The sequence below is a fragment of the Hippopotamus amphibius genome, chromosome 16, assembly GCF_030028045.1.
Source record: "Hippopotamus amphibius kiboko isolate mHipAmp2 chromosome 16, mHipAmp2.hap2, whole genome shotgun sequence".
NCBI classification, from domain to species: Eukaryota; Metazoa; Chordata; class Mammalia; order Artiodactyla; family Hippopotamidae; genus Hippopotamus; species Hippopotamus amphibius.
In genome coordinates this window covers 63,106,490-63,125,031 of record NC_080201.1, presented here as the reverse complement: position 1 = coordinate 63,125,031, position 18,542 = coordinate 63,106,490, and the positions used below count along the sequence as shown (strand labels likewise).

Sequence of the window (18,542 nt, the reverse complement as noted above, 5' to 3'; positions counted from 1 at the left end):
GGGGCAGGGCAGCGGAGGGCTGGGGGCATGGTCTGTAGGCTGGTCTGTGTCCACCTTGCACCTCCACTAATGCTGTCTCAGTGTTTTCTCTCTCTCTCTCTCGAGCTTGTACTCCGGTACCGACCCAGCACCCTGGCCCGACCCATGCCGGGGGGCCGGTGGACGAAGACAGGCCGCTCCGCCCGCGCCCGCCCGCGGCGGGGGCACCAGCACACCAGCCCGCCGCCCGCCACCCCACCTGCCTCACCACAGACTCTTGTTGCCCAGCCCTCCGGGGCCTCAGTGTTTGGGGCGAGGGGAGCCGCGTAGAGACTGTGCCCTGCCTTTGGCCCCCAAGCCCAGAAACGCCAATGCCTCGCTGCCACCAGACCCGCGCCGCCACCCTGCACTGAGGACTCCGGAGGCCATCGCGGGACCTCGACGGCCGGGCTGCCTCGTCTGCAGTTGTATTAAGTTGTCTCCGTGTCCCCTCCTCCCTCCACCCCCAATGTTTCTTCTGGTTTTTTTTTCCCCTTTCCCTTCCTCCTCCTCCTGCTCCCGCTCCTCCCTTGGTTCCGCACAGGTAAAACGGTTACCCTCCCTCCCCGCCTCATGGATCACCAGCTCACGTCATGTTTCCTTCTCTTTTCTTTTTGTGTGTGTTTATTTAAGTTATTTTTTTCTTCCTCCCTTTTTCTTTTCCGTCCTCCCTCCCTCTTCTGCCATGTAACTGGAGGATGTGCAATGAGTTTGCAAACAGCTGGACTGTCAGGCTGCTTTTTTTCCAGATGTTCCTCCTCTGCCTCCCCTCCCCTCCTCTCCCCACCCCTTTCCTTCCTTCATTCTTTCCTTGGAGCACTGAGCACCATTTGGAAGCTTGAGAGAAACCAAAATTAAAGAGAGAGAGAGAGAGAACATGCGTGTATGCTTTGTCCTTCCTCCTCGGGCTAGGTTTCCTCTGGTGGTCTGGCCCTGGCCCTTACAGCTGTGGGGGCTGAGGCCCCAGGGGGATCTCAGCCACAGCCTGGTAGGTGCCCCCTGCCCTCCCCACGCGGCACAGCCAGAGTGACCCCAGGGGCTGGCTCCCCAGCTCCTGCCTTGGGCTGACCCCAGGCTTGGGGAGGCAGACTTGGGAACCCTGGGGCACCTTGGCCAGGGTGAGGTGGGGGTGTAGCCCCCCGCGGGGCTGCAGCACTCTCAGCCCCTCCGCCTCCAGCCTCTGGCTGAGCCCTTGGGCCATGCTCTCCAAAGCCGGGGAGGGGGGCGCACAGAGCACATGGGAGCCTAAGAACACCAGGCGCCTAAACCTCAGCCTCGGAGGGACCTGAAGCCCGGGGTCCAAGAGCACGCGCCTGAGTGCGTCCACCGCAGCCGCCGCCTCCCCCGGGCCCGCCAGCCTCAGCAGGGCCAGTGTCAGGTGCAGGGCCTGAGCAGGCACTGTGAACGCTGCGCAAGCTGGTGCATCTTGTACCAGTTCTTCCTGGACCTTGGCCACCCCGGCCCGCAGCTCAGGCTCCGCCACCATGAGGGCCACGAAGTGCGTGGGGCGGGGCTGGCGAGGGCCCACGGCCCCGGCCGCACCGCCGTCCACGGGCCAGACCCCGGGACCCCACTCCACTTCCGTCTCAGAAAGGCCTTCCGAAGGCCTTCGCGGGGCCACCACAGCCGGCAGCTCCCCACCCGGGGGCTCCAGGACCCCGGCACCGGCGGCGGCTGGCTTCAGCGCCCTTCCTGGCTCCATCCACGGGGAACCTTGGCCTCCAGGGCCGCCCATCTCCCCCTCCTGGGTCCTCGCCAACACCAGGCGCCCAGCTTCGGGGCCTCCGCCATCCAGGGCCAAGGAGGCCCGGAGACCCGTCCAGGCTGGCTGTGCAGGCCCTCCCGCCCCGGTGCCGAGGCGGGTCGCAGCTACGCCGTCCAGTGAGCCTCCGGCCGCGTCCGTGTCCCCACCGCCAAGTGCCTCTCTGGCCCCGAACGTGTCCTCGCCATCACTCTCGTCCCCGGTCCCGTGCGCGTCCCCGCCCCCGTCTCCGCCGTCGTGCGCGCCCCCGGCCCCGTGCGCGTCCGCGCCGTGGCTCTCACCGCCTGTCCCGTGCGCGTCCTCGCCGTCGTGCTTGTCCCCGGTCCCGTGCGCGTCCTTGCCGTCGCTCGCGTCCCCGGTGTGGCGCGCGTCCCCGCCGTCGAGCGCGTCCAGGATGGTGGGCCCGCGGCCCGCCGCCAAGCCCGAGCCGAAGACGAGGTCCGTGCGCGAGGCGCGGTCCCACACCAGGCGGCCGCGGAAGCGAAAGTAGCGCACCCGGTGCTGCGGCACCGCCAGGACGCCCGGCCCGAGCGCCGCCAGGGGCTCGTCCCAGCAGAAGGAAAGGAAGGGCTCCTCGCGCACGCCCAGAAAGCGGTCGGCGTAGCCCACGGAGAAGTCGGCCGGGTCGAGGCGCGGGTCCCAGCGGATGCGCTGGATGACGGCCGCAGCCGTGCGCAGCGGCGGCTTCTTGGCTTTGGCCTGGGCCTCGCCCCTAGGCTGCGGCGGCGCCGGCGCCGGCGCCCCGGGGTGGGGCTGGCGGCAGCGGGCTCCGAAGCGGCAGCGGCCCTCCAAGAAGAAGCGGCAGGCCGGCGGCGGCGCGGGCTCCGCGACGGGGAGCCCCACGGGCGGCCCCGGCCCTCCGGCCGCCGCCATGGGAGCGCGGCGCGGCGGGCGCGCTCGCCCCGCTCAGGCCCTTCCGCACCGGGGTCAGCGCTGCCGGGCCGCGCGGCGACGTCACGGCGAGGCTTAGGCCACGCCCCGGCCTGGAAGGCACCTCGCGGGGCGGGCGGCCCTCCGCGGGGTCCCGGGGGAGCCGGACCCGGCGGCCCCGCCCCAGCCCCGATCACGGACACGCGCGGCCCCGCCCCCGACGCAGGTACCTTACAGGTGTGGCCCCGCCCCCCTGGGCCCCGGGCGAGCTTGGCGCCCCTCCCTAATAATTTACAGGTGCGCCCCCGCCACGCGTGCTCCTTGGACACCCCGGCCCGGCCCCGAGTCCAGTGACGGGCCCGGCTCGCCCCGCCACCTAATGATTTGCGTGTGCTGCCACGCCCTTCGCCGGACAACCGGACGCCCGCAGGCTGGGAATGAACTTCGTAGCCCGGATCTGGGACGCCACGGTCGCCCTCGGGATGACATCTTTGGGGCGTCCCTTTTCTAGACGGGGACCACGCCTCTTTTCCCGGCCACTTTCCCTGTGCGGCCGCTCGCGGGGTGAAGAGCAGCTCGCCTGGGCGGGGCGCCCTGGAGACGTGGAGCTCCCGGGGTCACAGCCGTGGGCCCGCTCGCGGGAGGGAGTCAGGCCGCGCCCGGGACCGCGCTCAGCAGGCGGCGGCGCGCGGCCAACCCCGCTTAGGGAACCGGGCTGTGGGAACGGCCACGTAGGGGCCCCACCCCTGGGAGGGACACTGCCCACCACGCCCCTGGCTCTCTTAAAGGGGCCGCTAATCCTTCAACCTCTGTCCACCTGGCTGGGACGGGAACCCCACCAGACACACCTGGCTCTTAAAGGCGCCGGGACCCCATCACCCCTCCCCGCCCCCCTTCCCACGTGCAAAGTGAACAGACAAAACCCGGGGTACAGACCTTGTCGGTTTATGCATAAAGAAGTGGGGCGCCGGACGGTAAGGGCGCCGGGAATGGGGGTGCCTACAGGCCGATGACGTCGTCCAGCTCGAGGTCCGCGTTGGGGAGGCAGCGGGCCCTGGGGTGCTGCGCCCCGGAGCCGGGGTCCACGTCGGGCTTGGCGGCGGCGGCGCCCGGGCGTTCCGCGTCCATGACGCCCAGCACCGCGTCCAGCATGGAGGGGCCCAAATCCAGGTGGAAGGACAGCAGCGGGTCGGCGGGCGCGGGCGCGCGGAGGGCGGGCGGCGGGGGCTGCGGCACGGCGGGCGGCGGCGCGGAGCGCGGGGCCCCCGCGGGCGGCGCCCGGGGCTCAGGGGGCGGCCCGCCGCCGTGGCGGCTCAGGAACGAAGTGTCCCCGAAGGCGTCGCCGCCGCGCCCCACGTGCAGAGTGTGCCGGAAGTCGCCGAGCGGCGCGGAGATGGACAGGGCCCCGCGCTCCGGCCGCTTCTTGGGCTGCGCGGGGCCCAGCTGCTTCAGCACCGGCATCTGCGGGGTAGGGACGGGTTAGCACGGCCTACCCCGGGGGGACCCTACCGAGGCCTTCCGTGTCCCCAGCCCAGGGCCTAGCCCGCCGGTCAAAGGATATTCTCCATAAGCACAGGATGATGGTGGCGGGATCGCTCCCATTTTACAGGTGGGGAAACTGAGGCTTCCAGAGGCCCGAGGTCACAGCTGCTTGATTCCAATATCAGACCCATGTGTTAATTCCACTAAGAACTAACGTTTGCGCTTTTTATAGGCCAGAGAACAAGCAATGTGCTTCCACCAAGCCTGCAGACTGCTTCCCAAACTCGACAGAAACTCCACCCTGAAGACAGGGCTGCCTTTGCAGCAGACACGGTGTCCAGGGCCCGCACACACACTTAAACATTTTATTACTGATATTAGTGTTTTCGGCTCTCATCCTTTATTGAGGCTGCTGGGCCCCAGCTCCTGCAGGGCAGGGACACAGGCCCAGGTCTTCCTCTCCAGTGCGGCCTTCAGGACTCACAGAGCCCACAAAACCCAGAGGAGAGCTGCCGAGCCCCCACCTCCTCAACACACGGGGTACAGAAGCCCCTTCCCAGCCGGGGGTACCCTGTTTTAACTTATTTTAAAACATCTGGATTATGTTTGTGTTTATACCCACACTCGTAAAATATAATTACAAGAGATATATATAATTATCTATATGAAACTTTGCCTAGAACACACGAAAGTCATAATGTAGGCTGGCCTGAGAATTCTAATCTGGGAGATTTAGGATGGGCCTGGGAAAACCTGTATACTTGCACCACATTTTGTAATTTGAATGATCCGGTTTTGAAAAAAACGTCTTACTTCTTGTAAAATAAAAGCAACAACAATAATGCAAAGTTTCCTGTGTTAAACATGGCAAGAATGGCATGGATTCCAATCTGGCAGCTCGTGAACTGTAAACTAGGTGCCCTATTATAGCCACAGGACTGCATCAGACTAGATGGCGGATAGATACGCCTGCCAACCTTTGCCCGGATTCTGGAACTTGGCTACTTTTATGGAACTTCTGGGAGGGACTTTGATGACCTTGTACTTTTGTGTTAACAGTCACTGTTATTATAATAATAACAATGTAAAAAAACCTTTCTATTTGAAGTCCCACCCTTTGCCAATATGAACTGGGATAAATTATGTGATCTCTCTCTGTTTGTTTTTGTGTGGAAAATGGATAAAATAACATCACCTTCCTTGCAGGACACATAGAAACACTCAAAGAAAACTGTAACAGTGCCAGCTGATTAACAGTGATAGGGTTGGGGGGGCTGTGGGGGGAATGGGTCCCCAAACAAAACTGTGGAACAAAATGTTGATTTGATCAAATCCTATGAAGCAAGCAAAGCAGCCAGCATTGTCCTTTTAGTAACCAGCACCCTGGGAAATATCAGTGATGACGTGGAGAAAAATTAAAGCCAAAAGGATTTGAAATAATTATAGATGGATATGCTCTGAAAGCTGCCCTCTCCCCTACACACACACACACACACACACACACACACACGCACGCGTGCACACACACTTTACATTTATTTCTCTGGAAAAACGTGTTGATTTACCACCTCTGTAGTGTTTCTCAAACTTCCCTGACCTCAACCTGGATGAATAAATATATTTCATTGCAATCTGGTCCACAATCACCATGCCTTCCCTACGTAAGGGAAACAAACATTTAATGAAATGAGACCTACTCATCACATGCTAGGCACTTGGATAAGTTTCAATTCTCATCTACTTTATTATTATTTTTTAAATTTTATTTTTTAATTTTTTTGGCCATACCATGCGGGATCTTAATTCCCTGACCAGGGATGGAACCCACAGCCCCTGAAGGGGAAGCGCAGAGTCTTAACCAATGGGCCGTCAGGGAAGTCCCTATTATTCTTTTCTTAATGCTGACCTCTGCTCATCAGTGAATCCCAACCTACAGTTAAAAAACAAAACAAAACAAAACATCTGTCTCAGAGTTAGCAGCACCCCTTATCACTTGGCAGTGAATTGCAGGTGAGAAGAGCAGAACTCAGAAAGCCAACTGCCCAGACTTGGATCCAACGGTGCCGGTTACTCTGTGACTTTGGGGAAATTACTTAACCTGATTTCACTTACTCATCTCAAAAATGGAAGGATGCTCATATAATAATTCATAGTCTCTTTGCAAGAATAGGTGAGGGGAATTCCCTGGCAATCCAGTGGTTAGGACTCCGTGCTTTCCAAGCTTTCACTGCCAAGGGCGCAGGTTCAATCCCTGGTTGGGGAACTAAGATCCCAAAAGCCATGCAGCACAAAAATAAAATAAAATAAAATAAAAATTGGTGAGATGTTGCCCATGGAAAGCCTTAGCACAATAGCAGCAAATGCTCAACAAATGTTCAGTGGAGTCCTTCCTTGGATCATCCTCCCCTGTCCCAGAGAAGGAAATGGACGCTCAGAGAGGATACGTGACTTGCCCGAGGTCATAAAGCCAGCTCTGTGGGACTCCAGAGCCCAGAGTTACGGCTGCCACTGCCCCTCCCTGGGCAGCCGCTGCCGCGCCTCCCTGCCCTCCCCTACCTTGCCCCTCATCCCATCCTCCTATCACTCCACAATGTGACATCACTGCCATTTTTCAGCACTTAGCAGCACAATAAGATCTTGGTTTCTGGGAATTCCCTGGCGGTCCAGTGGTTAGGACTCAGCGCTTTCACTGCCAAGGGCCTGGGTTCAATCCCTGGTTGGGGAACTAAGATCTCATAAGCCACCAGGCACGGCCAGGAGAAGGGGAAAAAAAAAATATCTTGGTTTCTGACAGCAGACACACCAGGGCTGCCAATTCCTTTCTGTGGGACCGAGAACTAACTTCGTCAACCTTAAGTCTCAGTTTACTCCTCTGAAAAATGGGAATCAGAATGCCTGTTTGCAAGGGGTTGTCGTGGAGCATACTTACCATGCTGACATTTTCCCCCCAAGCACTTATGCTGGGCCAGGCGGGGGTCTAAGTACTTCACAGCAATGAACGAGCTCATTTAATCCTCAGAAAAACCCAATGAGGGGAGACCGTCCTCACTATGTTTGTTTTACAGATGTGGGTGGCACAGAGAGGTGACGTAACTTGCCCTGGGTCACGCAGCAGCAAACGCTGGGGGCCTAATTTGGAACCCGGGAAGGCGAACTCTGGAATCAAAGGGTGATGGGTCACTGCTCACAGCCTCCAGAGGATGGGGCATGAAGACTCACGGAAAAAATAATGTTTTGCTACCAAGGCCAGGGATTTCCTACACCCTTGACTGTGTTTGTTTGCTTTGCTTTTTTTTTTCTTTTTCCCATTCCAGATAAGCACAGTGAGTTCGAAATCGGTTTTAAAAGCTGCTGCTTCTCCTCGCTAGCTCAGAGACCTGGGGGGCCAGCCACTCCACTTCTCCCAGCCTCCGGGTCCCCTTGAACAGAAGGCTCTAAGCTCCCTTGTTGTGCGCTTGATGCAATGAGGTCATGCTGGGAAAAGTCCCTCACAGCGCCGAGCTCCGTACAGAGGGGCTGTTGTTTGTGACAGTCTCCAAGCAGGCAGAGAGCAGGAGCCAGGGCCGGACGCGGGGACCCGGCGACTGCGCAGCCCTCCTCCCGCCCCCACCTGCCCCCTCTTTCCTGCCGGGCTCCAGATGCAGGGGTGGGGGGCAGCTGGCTCACCTCTGTCCTCTCCGGCCCCAGCTCCACCAAGAGGAAATAACAACCCGCTCCAGATCCAGCCCGACTGGTTCTCAGCCCTTTGGGAGACGCGACAAGGCGGGTGGGACCCAGACGGGGCAGGGGGACCCGGATCGGGAGCCCCCACCCCACCCCGACCCTGTCGGGGCTCCAGTGCGCGCTTCCTGAGGCCACGTGGCTGCAGCCCCGGGATTTCAGCGGCCGCCGCCCCTTTGGCCGGCTGTCTGCCGCCTTGGCCATCCGTCCAGCTCCCCTCCAGACCTGACCAGCGACCCTGGGCCACCACTGCCCCTTACCTCGTGGTCCTCGAAGAACCGGGCAGGCGAGCTCTCAGGCTCCGGCTCAAGCTGGGACCCTCCTCTTCTTGGTCCGGAGCCTGCCTCCGCCTCCCAGTCCCAGGCCCTGCGCCGTCTTCCTTCTTCCTCCGGGCGGATCTCACCTGGCAAAGGAAGCGTCATGAGGAACCTGGAGGGGCGTCCAGGACCCAGGCGGCCGGGCCCACGGTGCCACCGCCTTCTCTCCTAGGTTCCAGGAGTCTTGGCTCCTCGTCCTTACTTCTCAGCCTCGGAAGGCAGGGGTCCCAGCCCCCTCCTCCCTCAGACCCGGGAGTCCAGGCCGCCGCCCCTCCCTGCTCAGACCCGGGAGTCTGAGCCCCACGCCGGCAGACCCTGACACGGGGTCGCTTCTTTACCTCCACCGGGCACTGAAGTGTCAGCCCCTCTCGGGGGCCATGGTAGGAACCCAAAGGGGCGCAGAGTCACTGCCCAGCCCAGCTCAGTCCCTCTGGGGCAGAGAGGGTTAAGGCGGAGGCCTCTCCCAGCCTTCCTTTCCCCCCAAAATTTGCCTCTAGGATTTAAAGGACCAGAAAGCAGCGGTGGAAAAGCTGAGGCCCCTCCGGGCTGAGTGTGGGGGCGGGAGGAGGCCGGGACTGGGTGTGTGCCGAGAACACCGCAGAGGGGGTGGGGGATGGATGGACAGGGCGGCCCCCCAGTCCGGCCCCTCCCCCTGCCAGCCTGGAATTTCCTGACACTGGGGAAGTCTGGCTGTTTAGAAGAGTAATTTCTTCCAGATTGCAGCTGTTGAGGGAGTGTGTGCGGATTGAAAGAGAGAGAGAGAGAGAGAGAGAGAGGGAAACAGACAAAGTCAGGCAGTGAGACCGGCAGGAGGATGGGTGTGACCCGGGAGAGCAGCTCTCACCCTGCTTTGGAGAGTTTCCTGGGTGAAGGTCCCTGCCTGGAGCTACTCAGCCACAGACAGGCCATTACATCACGGAGTGCCCTGTCTAGCGGGGTGTGGGGAAGATCTCCCCCTCTGCCCGACCTGGGGGAGGCAGAGTCCCCAGGCAGGAGGCTGGCTCAGCTGTAGCTGGGATGGTGGGGCTGGAGAGGAGAGAGGGCGTTCCACAGATGACGAGCTGTGGCTTGACCTGCGTCTTGCAGGAGGAGTGGGCGTCCACAGAGCGGAGGACAGGAGGGAGGCTATTCAGAGCAGGCTAGGCCGCCAGGTGGAGCCGAGGGCGCTAAGGCAGGGGGTGGAGCTTGGTTTGCCTGGAAAGATCAGCTCAAAGGCCACTGGGAGCTTAGGCTTGTCCTTTGTCCTGGGCCGGGTAGAACAGGGGTCAGATCCGGGTGGCAGAGCCCCCTCCGCAGTCCAGGAGGGGGACGGCCTGGAATAAGGCTGGGACTCACATCCAAGGCAAAATCTAAGGTGGGGAGGGTGGTCCCCTGAACCTTAGCAACCACGATAAATGTTTAAATTAACAGAGTTTTATTCATTATTTTGTACTGATGTTCGACTCACATAACATACAGTGAATCATTTGAAAGTGGCATTTAGTACATTCACAGTGTTGTACAACCATCGCCTCTATCTAGTTCCAAAACACGTTCACCACCTAAACACACACACACACACCCCCCAACCAACCAAGCAACCAAGCAAGCAACCAAACAAGAACAAAAACAAAAAAACCCAAAAAGTTCCTGTACCTATTAAGCTGTCAGCTGGGGGCTGGTCTGCTCTGACAGGCTGCTTGCATCCTTCTGGTGTTTTCCATGTGTCTCTCCTCTGGCGACGGTAGGCTGAGCCCCTCTTATGCTTCACATCTCCAGCCAGACAAGGTCCTCTGCTTTTAGGGCTGCTGTGATTAGGCTGGGCCCACCTGGGTCATACAAGTGTTATATATATATCACCACGGGTAATGGGTGTGTATGAAGGTATTACTTGGTCATTAGCACCAGTTAAATACCACATAAGTGTACATCATTTATGTCGAGGAACTGGAGTTTGCACTGCTAAGGGCTGCCACCTGAACTCTGTAGGGCAGACTGGAAACTCAGTCAGGCAAGGAGCTGATGCCGTGGTCTTTGTTTTTGGTTTTTGTTTGGTTTTGGTTTTGGTTTTTTTGGCCGCGCCGCAAGGCATGTGGGATCTTAGTCCCCCAGCCAGGGATTAAACCCACGCTCCCTGCCGTGGCAGCGCGGAGTCTTAACCGCTGGACGCCAGGGAAGTCCCCGATGCTGTGGTCTTTAAGGCAATTTCCTCCCCGGTTGTGCAGCGAAGCCCTTTCAACTGGTTAGGTGAGGCCCACCCACGGTCTCGTGGGCCATCTCCTTTACTTACGGGCAGCTGGTTCTAGAGGTTAACCACACCTACATAATGCCTCCCCAGCCACACCTGGGTTAGTGTTTGGCTGAACAACCAGGTACTACAGACTGGCCAAGCGGACGTGTAAAATGAACCATCACGCCAGGAAAATCTTCCTGTCTTAAGGTTCCTAACGTTAACCAAAGTCCCTTTGCTACCTGATGCAGCATATTCATAGGGTTCAGGGGTTCATGCCTGGACATCTTTAGAGGTGCATTCTACCCACCCCAAGGACCCTCACAGGGCAGATCCCCGGGAGATGGTGGGGCCGCCACCACGCTGGAGAGCCTGGGAGGCGGAGCAGGCATATGGGAGATGCTGAGACCATGCCTGAAAGAGGGGGAAGCAGGGCCTGTTTCTGTGCAGTCACCAGGTGCCCCGTGCTCAGAAAGGTCCTGCACGTGGCTTAGTGGTTTGCTTCATCTTGAAATCATGAATCGTTTTGCACAAGAGACTCCACACTTCCATTTGCAATGCACCCTGCAAATTAGGTAGCTGGTTCTGGACTGACGTGTGGGAAGAGCAGAGGCCTGGGATGAAGCAGCGGAGAAGGGTGTCACGGAGAGATAAGGAGAGGGGAAGGAACTTGGACGAGGGCCTGGCAGCTGCCAAAGAAAAAGAGGAGGAGGAGAGAGATGGGTTGCAGAAGCCCTGGGAGGACACACAGGTTCCCTCTCTGCAGTTTCAGAAGCAGGCTAAGTCTGATTAAAAAAAAAAAGTGCACTGGATTTAATAACAAGCCAAAGGCCACCGGTGGCCTGAGTGAGAACTGCCCATGGGGGCTGGGCGGGCAGAAGCCAGAGAGCAGCTTGCAGCGGGGGAGGGAGGCGAGGGAGAGCGTGTAGAGGTGAAAAAGTGCAGAGGACTCAGGAGGCTGTGAAAGGAAGGTGAGCGAGATAGGATATCTGGAGGAAGAGGCAGGAGTCAGAGGAGTTTTCTTTCTTTGCTTGATTTGGATACATTTTCTGCTATTTTCTTTTTTTGAAAAAGTAATTTTTAGTTACAGAAAGGATACATGAACACATCCTCCTTGTAAAGAAAGGAAAAAAACCGTAACTAATAAGGTTTTGATGACCTCCTCCAATCCAAGCCCCATGAAATTAGTTTATGGTATATACCTTCCAACTGGGCTGAGCTCATGGACCAGAGTTTCTGCACCCAGAGCTACTGGCATTTGGGGCTGGATAATTCTTTGCGGTGGGGCAGGGGCAGCGGGGTGGGGGTGGGGGGTGTCCTGTGCACTGTGGGACGTTCAGCGGGTCCCCAGGGCTCCACCCACTAGATGCCAGTAGCTTTCCCCTCCCCACGATTTAGACAACCAGCATTGTTTCCAAATGGCCCCTGGAGGGGGGATACTGTCCCTGGTTGAGAACAGCTGATCAACGTGATGCTCTAAGAAAACACATTTTAAATACACATCTTAGGGACTTCCCTGGTGGTCCAGCGGTTAAGACTCTGCGCTCCTAATGCAGGAGGCCTGGGATCCATCTCTGGTCAGGGAACTAGATCCCACATGCCACAACTAAAAGATTCCACATGCCACAGTGCAACTAAGACCTGGCACAGCCAAATAAACAAACAAACAAACAAACAAATAAATAAATAAATATTAAGAAAAACACACAAAGGAAATTTACTGGATGATTTCTGGGCTACCACTTTTTTCCCAGTTAGTGGTCTCTCTTGGGACACTTACTGTTACTATGTACAAATTTGAAAAGGGGGCTTGAGCTTATTTCAGCATTTTGGAGAAACTATATAACAACAGTAATAGCAGCTAACATTTATCAAGGGCTTAGACTCTTTTAGGAGCTGTTCTAAGCTCTTTTTGTATGTAACCTTAATCTTTGCAATGACTCTATAGGTGAGAGGAGGTTGGTATTATTCTTCCCATTTTACAAGATAAGAAACTGAGGCACAGAAAGGGTTTTTTGGTTTGTCTGGCTTTTAATTTTTAGGTAACTCAGCTAATGCTGTTATAAAGTTGTGCAGGCGGGATTTGAACTCAGGCAGGCTGACCCTGACTGAGAAAGAGAGATGGATGAGACAGGAGACGTAGGTTTTATGATGGACAGGACCCCCAGGAGTAGAGGAGAAAGGGATCTGTTCAACAGAACTTTCTGGAACGATGGGAATGTCCAGTACAGTAGTCCCATGAGGCTATTGGTACTTGAAATGTAGCTAGTGGGGAGGGGAACTAAAATGTTAATGGTGTTTAATTTTAATTGATTCTACATGAAAACAGCCACTGGGGCCAGTGGTCCAGGTATTGGGTAGCCTGTGTCTAGCCCAGGGCAGCAGGGGCTGCCTCTTGAAGGAGCTGGAGGAAGGAGGGAGGGGTGACTGCCGCCTGGGCTCGTGTACAGGTGGGGAGGTGCTTCTGAGGCTCTACCCCACTGGCCTGGATCGGGGTGAAGCAGAGGCAGGGATGGAGGAAGGGAGGTGCTGGTTTGGCTGTGCTGGGAAGGCAGGGGAAGCTGGTCTGGATCTGAGCCCCAGATGAACTGCAGGACAACTTCTACTGAACACTTGCTGTGTGCGGGCCCTGTTCAAAGCACTGCTCACATAGTTGTCGTTTAGTCCTTATATCAACCTTTGAGGCAGGTGCTGTTATTATGTCCGTTGAGCAGATGAGGACACTAAGTCCGCTTGGCAGGGCCTCTACCAAAGGCCAGGGAGAGTCAAAGGCCATAAGTGTGGTGACTCACAAATGGAGCTGTGGGAATTTCCCCAGCAGCTCGGGGGTGGGAGCAGAGGATGCTGACAGAGGGAGTGACCCAGGGTTCGGGTTGTGCCATCAGGAAGTATTTCCAACAACCAAAAGGACTTTAAAAGAGCCTCCTCTAGATTCAGAGGAAGAGGGGAGGAAGCCAGAGAGGTTAGGGACAGACAGGGTGAGGGTGAGAGCAAGGAAGGGAGGGAGACAGAGAGAGACAGAGAAAGATGCAGAGGGAAGCAGAAAGGAGGGAGGACTCCCCTGGTGGTCCAGTGGTTAAGACTCCGAGCTTCCACTGCAGGGGGCCTGGGTTCAATCCCTGGTGGGGGAACTAAGATCCCACATGCTGTGTAGCACAGCCAAAACCAAACAACAACAAAATCCATCATGGCGAGAGAGAGAGAGAGAGAGAGAGAGAGAGAGAGAGAGAGAGGATCTGTGCCAACAGAGGGAGCCCTGGGACTGCAGCCAGTCTCTGTCTGAGCTCTGTCTCTGGAGTTCCCTCCTCCTTCCAGCTGAGCTGGCTCCCAGGGCCACCTGCCTGCCCACCCCCCCAGTTCAGAAGTTTCGTTTCTTTGCTTGGTTTGGATACATTCCCTGCTATTTTTGTTTTTATTTTGGAAAGTAATTTTTAGTTACATAACTGATACCCGAATACATCCTCCTTTTATCTTCCTTGTAAAGAGAGAAAGGAAGGATTTTGGGGTTTTTTTTTTTTTTGGCCATGCAGCAGGGCCTGTGGGATCTTAGCTCCCCGATGAGGGATTGAACCTGAGCCTCAGCAGTAAGAGCATGGAGTCCTACCACCGGACTGCAAGGGAATTCTCCCTCCTGTAAAGACAGAAAGGAAAATAACCCTTACTAATAAGGTTTTGATGACCTCATTTCCCATGAATTTGCTCTGGGGGTACATACCTTCCAGCTGGGCTGGGCTCTTCCAAACACGCAGAGTAGCGCTTCTGCACCTGGAGCTATTGGCGTTTGGGGCTGGATCATTCTTTGTGGTGGGGGGGGGGGGCGGTGCGGAGTCCTGTGCACTGTGGGACATTCAACAGCATCCCAAGGCTCTGCCCACGAGATGCCCCCTCCCCGTGGTTGGACAACCGACAATGTTTCCAAATGACCATGTGCAGCTCCCTCCCCCTCTGGCCACAACCCCACCAGGAAAAGTTCCTGGGATCCACTGCAGGTTCCATGAAAGAAAGGAGTATCCTGGCACAACTGGCAAAGCTGAGGAAACAGGGAAGGCCAAGAGATAATTGCTGCACACTCCTGGCCAAAGGACCAAGAGCCTGGACCTTCCATCTGGGGGTGGGAGTGAGGGATTCCTAAGGTTCTTCCTGCCTTGCCTCTAAATGTGGGCAGGTGGGGTTGTGGCAAGAGCCTGCTGGTGTCAGACAGCCTTGGCCTGGAGCCCCAGTTCCACTGACTCTTGCCTGTGTGGCCCCTGGCAAGTCAGTTTTCAACTTGTAGATTTAGTTTCTTCATCTGTGTCCCAGGCCTAAGCACCCTCACAGAAATCCTAACAATAATTAATAAAAGCCGCTATCGTGACCAAACACAAACAGCTGAGCAGGTTGTGTCCAGGCATGTGACGGTGACAGGAACAGTCATAACAGTAGTAAGAGCTCACATCCTTGTTTGAGCGCCAAGTGAATGTCAGGCACCCTACTCCACATCACGTGTATAAACTACTGTATTCAGTTTCTTACCCAAGTCCCACAGAGCAGGCCCTGGCATTATCCTCATTCTACAGATGACAAAGTAGAGGCATGTGGCTGATGTTCCAAAGTTAATAAAAGGCAGAGCTGTGATCAAATCCCGGATGTCTGACTCCAGATCCTGCCTGCTTAGCCAAACTGCTTGCCTCCTGTGAGAAACAGAATAATCTCTGATCACCTGCTTCCTATGAAGCAGACACCGTTACTATCGCCATTTTCCAGAACAGCAAAGTGAGCCTCAGGGAGGCAGAATGACATTCCCAAGGACTCAGAGCTAGCAGGAGGCAGATCTAGGTTTGGAAACCAGTTTGGTGTGAGCTCAGTCCGTTACCTTTTGGTCATACCCAGTATCTGGCATCCTGAACCTGGGCTGGTAAAAGGTAGTTCTGAGGTGGATAAGGGAGAACGAACATCCTATGACCCCGTGGGCTGCTCCAGTGGTTGTGATGCTGCGTGTGGGGCCAACATCCCGAGCTTCTGGATTCTAACCCTATTCAGGATGCACGGGTTGTGAAGGGAGCTTGAATCACTGCCAACTACTGCCATCCCCGGTATTTTTCCAATTTACCCTCATGTGTTGACTGAATATGTCTTATTTGACTCCTGCATGGAGACGACACAAGAGGACCAAAGATGGGGCTCAGCTGACGCCTACTTGCCAACGGAGATATCAGAAAACGGTGGAGGCTGTGTTGCCTTCATAGACTCTGACCATGGTGCTGAAACTAGACCCAACCGGCAACTCCTAATCAGCACCGTGGACAGCAGCTGCAGCGCCTACCTTCCTGGGGTTGGGTCCTGCTGGGTGAAACAGGGACGGTGTCCAGATACAGGTCCACCCAGAGAAGGAGCCAGAATGGTTCAGGTGGCAGGGAGGCTCGATATGCAGATGAGGATCAGACTGAGCACAGAATGCTGTCATCACAAGACAAATTCTTTTCTACTCTACCCTGAGGGAGGAAGAGGGACAGCAAAAACGGATGCACGCTAGACTTGGCTTGGACATAATGTTGTCTTTTATGGATACGCTATGGGTGTATAGCATGAGCGCAGTAAGAATGCACTCGGGAAATGTCAGGGCTGTGCTGCCTGCTTTACAGACACCATTACTTTTTTTCTTACTGCAGTAAAGTTCACATAACATAAAAGTGACCATTAGCCATTTGAAAGTGTACAATTCAGTGGCATTTGGTGTATTCACAATCTTGCATGACCATCACAGTTAGTTAACTAGCTCCAAGATATTTTCATCACCCCAAAAGGAAACACTGTACCCATTAGTCAGGGTTTGTCACAGAAACAAAACCAATAGGATATGTATTTGTATATATCTATATCTATCTCTCTCTATATATGTACATAAGGGATTTATTTTATGGAATATCCTCACACAATTATGGAGGCTGGAAAGTCCAAAATCTGAAGGGTGGGCTGCAGGCTGGAGACCTAGGTGAACTGATGCTATAGTTCAAGTCCAAAGGCAGTCTGCTGGCAGAATTCCTTCTTGCTTAGGAGAAGTCATTTTGTTCAATTCAGGCCATCAACTAATTGCATGAGGCCCACTCACGTTATGGAGGACAATTTGCTTTACTCAAAATCCAATGATTTAGAGACTTCCTAGGTGGCACAGTGGTTAAGAATCCGCCTGCCAATGCAGGGGACATGGGTTCGATCCCTGGACCAGGAGGATCCCACATGCTGTGGAGCAACTAAACCTGTGAGTCACAACTATTGAGCCCATGAGCCACAACTACTGAGACTGTGTGCTGCAACTACTGAAGCCCATGTGCCTAGAGCCCATGCTCCACAACGAGAGAAGCCACCACAATGAGAAGCCCACACACCGCAATGAAGAGTAGACCTTTCTCACTGCAACCAGAGAAAGCCCATGTGCAGCAACGAAGACCCAATGCAGCCATTAAATAAATGAATTAATTTTTAAAAATTAAAAAAATCCAATGATTTAAATGTTAATATCATCCAAAAACACCCTTGCAGAAACATCCAGAATGTCTGACCACATAACTGACCGTGGTCCAGCCGAGGTGACACACAAAATTAAACACTACAAATCCACCCCTTGCCAACTTAATATCTATATGCATCTCCTTAAACCACCCTTAACCTCCAGATAAACACAGTAACAACATGAATGAGTGACTGAGCTCCGGCAGCTCCCTGCCTCTACGAGGGATTTTGCTGACTGTGCAGCCGACGTCCTGTTTCAGGGCTACAAGCCCTCTCTTCCCGCCGCCCCCAGCCTGGTTGAGACAGACAGGGTTTCCAGAACCTCAGTTCAAGGAAATGGAAATAAGCTGAGATGAAGGTAGAAAATATGGATCAAACCAGGGATGATTTCTGCACAGAGAACGTGCACTGGACACAGGGATCCTCACCCATTGGGGAATGTGGGATCAGAGCTGTGCTCCAGCTCCTCCACACACACACATACACACACACACACACACACACACACACACATGCATACACACGCACAGAGCCTGCACTTCCAATGCCACTCTGCAGACTGCACCCCCTCACCCCATGCAATCCCACCCGGGGCTGCCAGCTGCCCTTCGGACCCAGCCCAGATCATGCCTACCTACTCAGACTCCTGCTTTCCTTGTCCCAGGAAGGACCTGGCCATCCCCATCCTGTGCCTCCCTCCCAGCCCTCTCTGTCCCCCTAGAGTGGCCATGGTAGGAGGGAGCCGCCCCCTGCAGCAGATATTCCCAGGCCCCCAGCCTGCTCTGACACCTCCCATGTCACCCTGAGCAAGATGTGTCCAAGCCTCAGGTCCTTAACATCAAGTAGGGACAACAACTCCGCAGTGAGGAGAATTTACATACAGGCAGAATAGACATGGGGGTGGTCTACTGGGGAGGATGAGGAGAATGGTCTGAAACTGGACTGTGGTGATGGCCACACAATTAAGCTTGTCAAAAAAAGAAAAACTGAACTGAGCCACTAAAAGGAGTGAAATGCATTGTGTGGTGATTTCCTCATGACAGACCCTGAGATCCTGCTCTCACCCCTCCCAGGGACCCCACCCAGACCCTCCTTCTGGGCTTTGCCAGGCTCTGTGATCTCCTGGTGGCAGCCTGTGACCATCATGTGCCAGGGCCCTGCTGGGGTTGAGAGATTCCGCCTGGAGAACAAGGACAACAGACATGACTTCAAGGATGAGGATACTGTGTCTCAACTCGGTCCACACCAGACAGAAGCCAGATTCCCCATTGCCGCTGTGAGGGAAGACGATGCCGGGCGTTATCACTGCTGCTATATAAAAGAGCATCACTGGTCTGGGTCCAGTGAGCTCCTGGAGCTGGTGGTGACAGGTGAGGACGTCTCTGCTCTGCCCCATGTCCCTGGACCCTGTCCACAGCTATGTCCTTTGTCCACAGGCTCCCTCTGCCCTACTGACCCCCAAGCTTCTCTGGTCCCCTCTCCTCTCTGCATGCACATACCTCTGCCTTCATACCTGGCTTAGGTCCCTGGAGCCTGGTCTCACCTGGACACGACAATGACCTGGACACTCAGCCCCAGCATCAGGGTAGACACAGAGCTGGCCCTGCTGGGCTGGTGGGGAGTGGGCTTCCAGAGATGAGGGGGGGGGCGCGGCAGACTCTTTCAAGGGAGCTTA

At 55.8% G+C, this 18,542-nt stretch overlaps 2 protein-coding genes across 3 annotated transcripts; both read right to left on the bottom strand.

The window, feature by feature from the left end:
• Positions 1–186: 186 nt before the first annotated feature.
• LENG9 (leukocyte receptor cluster member 9) lies at positions 187–2,820 on the bottom strand. Its single transcript, XM_057711215.1, has one exon. It carries the CDS (start codon positions 2,651–2,653, stop codon positions 959–961), a length of 1,695 nt encoding a protein of 564 aa, XP_057567198.1. The 5' UTR covers positions 2,654–2,820; the 3' UTR covers positions 187–958.
• Positions 2,821–3,595: 775 nt separating this feature from the next.
• On the bottom strand, positions 3,596–8,735 carry CDC42EP5 (CDC42 effector protein 5). 2 transcript variants are annotated; one of them, XM_057711217.1, is made up of 3 exons: positions 8,508–8,735; positions 8,113–8,255; positions 3,596–4,111 (listed from the first exon to the last, which is right to left on the bottom strand). In XM_057711217.1, exon 3 carries the CDS (start codon positions 4,109–4,111, stop codon positions 3,650–3,652), a length of 462 nt encoding a protein of 153 aa, XP_057567200.1. In that variant the 5' UTR covers positions 8,113–8,255; positions 8,508–8,735; the 3' UTR covers positions 3,596–3,649. The 2 variants fall into 2 exon arrangements, with proteins under 2 accessions (XP_057567200.1, XP_057567199.1); XM_057711216.1 differs by lacking the exon at positions 8,508–8,735 and having other exon boundaries at positions 8,113–8,274.
• Between the last annotated feature and the right edge of the window lie 9,807 nt (positions 8,736–18,542).

Coding starts and splice junctions, on each gene's coding strand:
- CDC42EP5 (XM_057711216.1), bottom strand. CDS start 8,274: ATGACGCTTCCTTTGCCAGGTGAGATCCGCCCGGAGGAAGAAGGAAGA. Junction 4,112..8,112: donor GGTTCTTCGAGGACCACGAG/GTAAGGGGCAGT, acceptor CCTACCCCGCAG/ATGCCGGTGCTGAAGCAGCT.
- LENG9 (XM_057711215.1), bottom strand. CDS start 2,653: ATGGCGGCGGCCGGAGGGCCGGGGCCGCCCGTGGGGCTCCCCGTCGCG.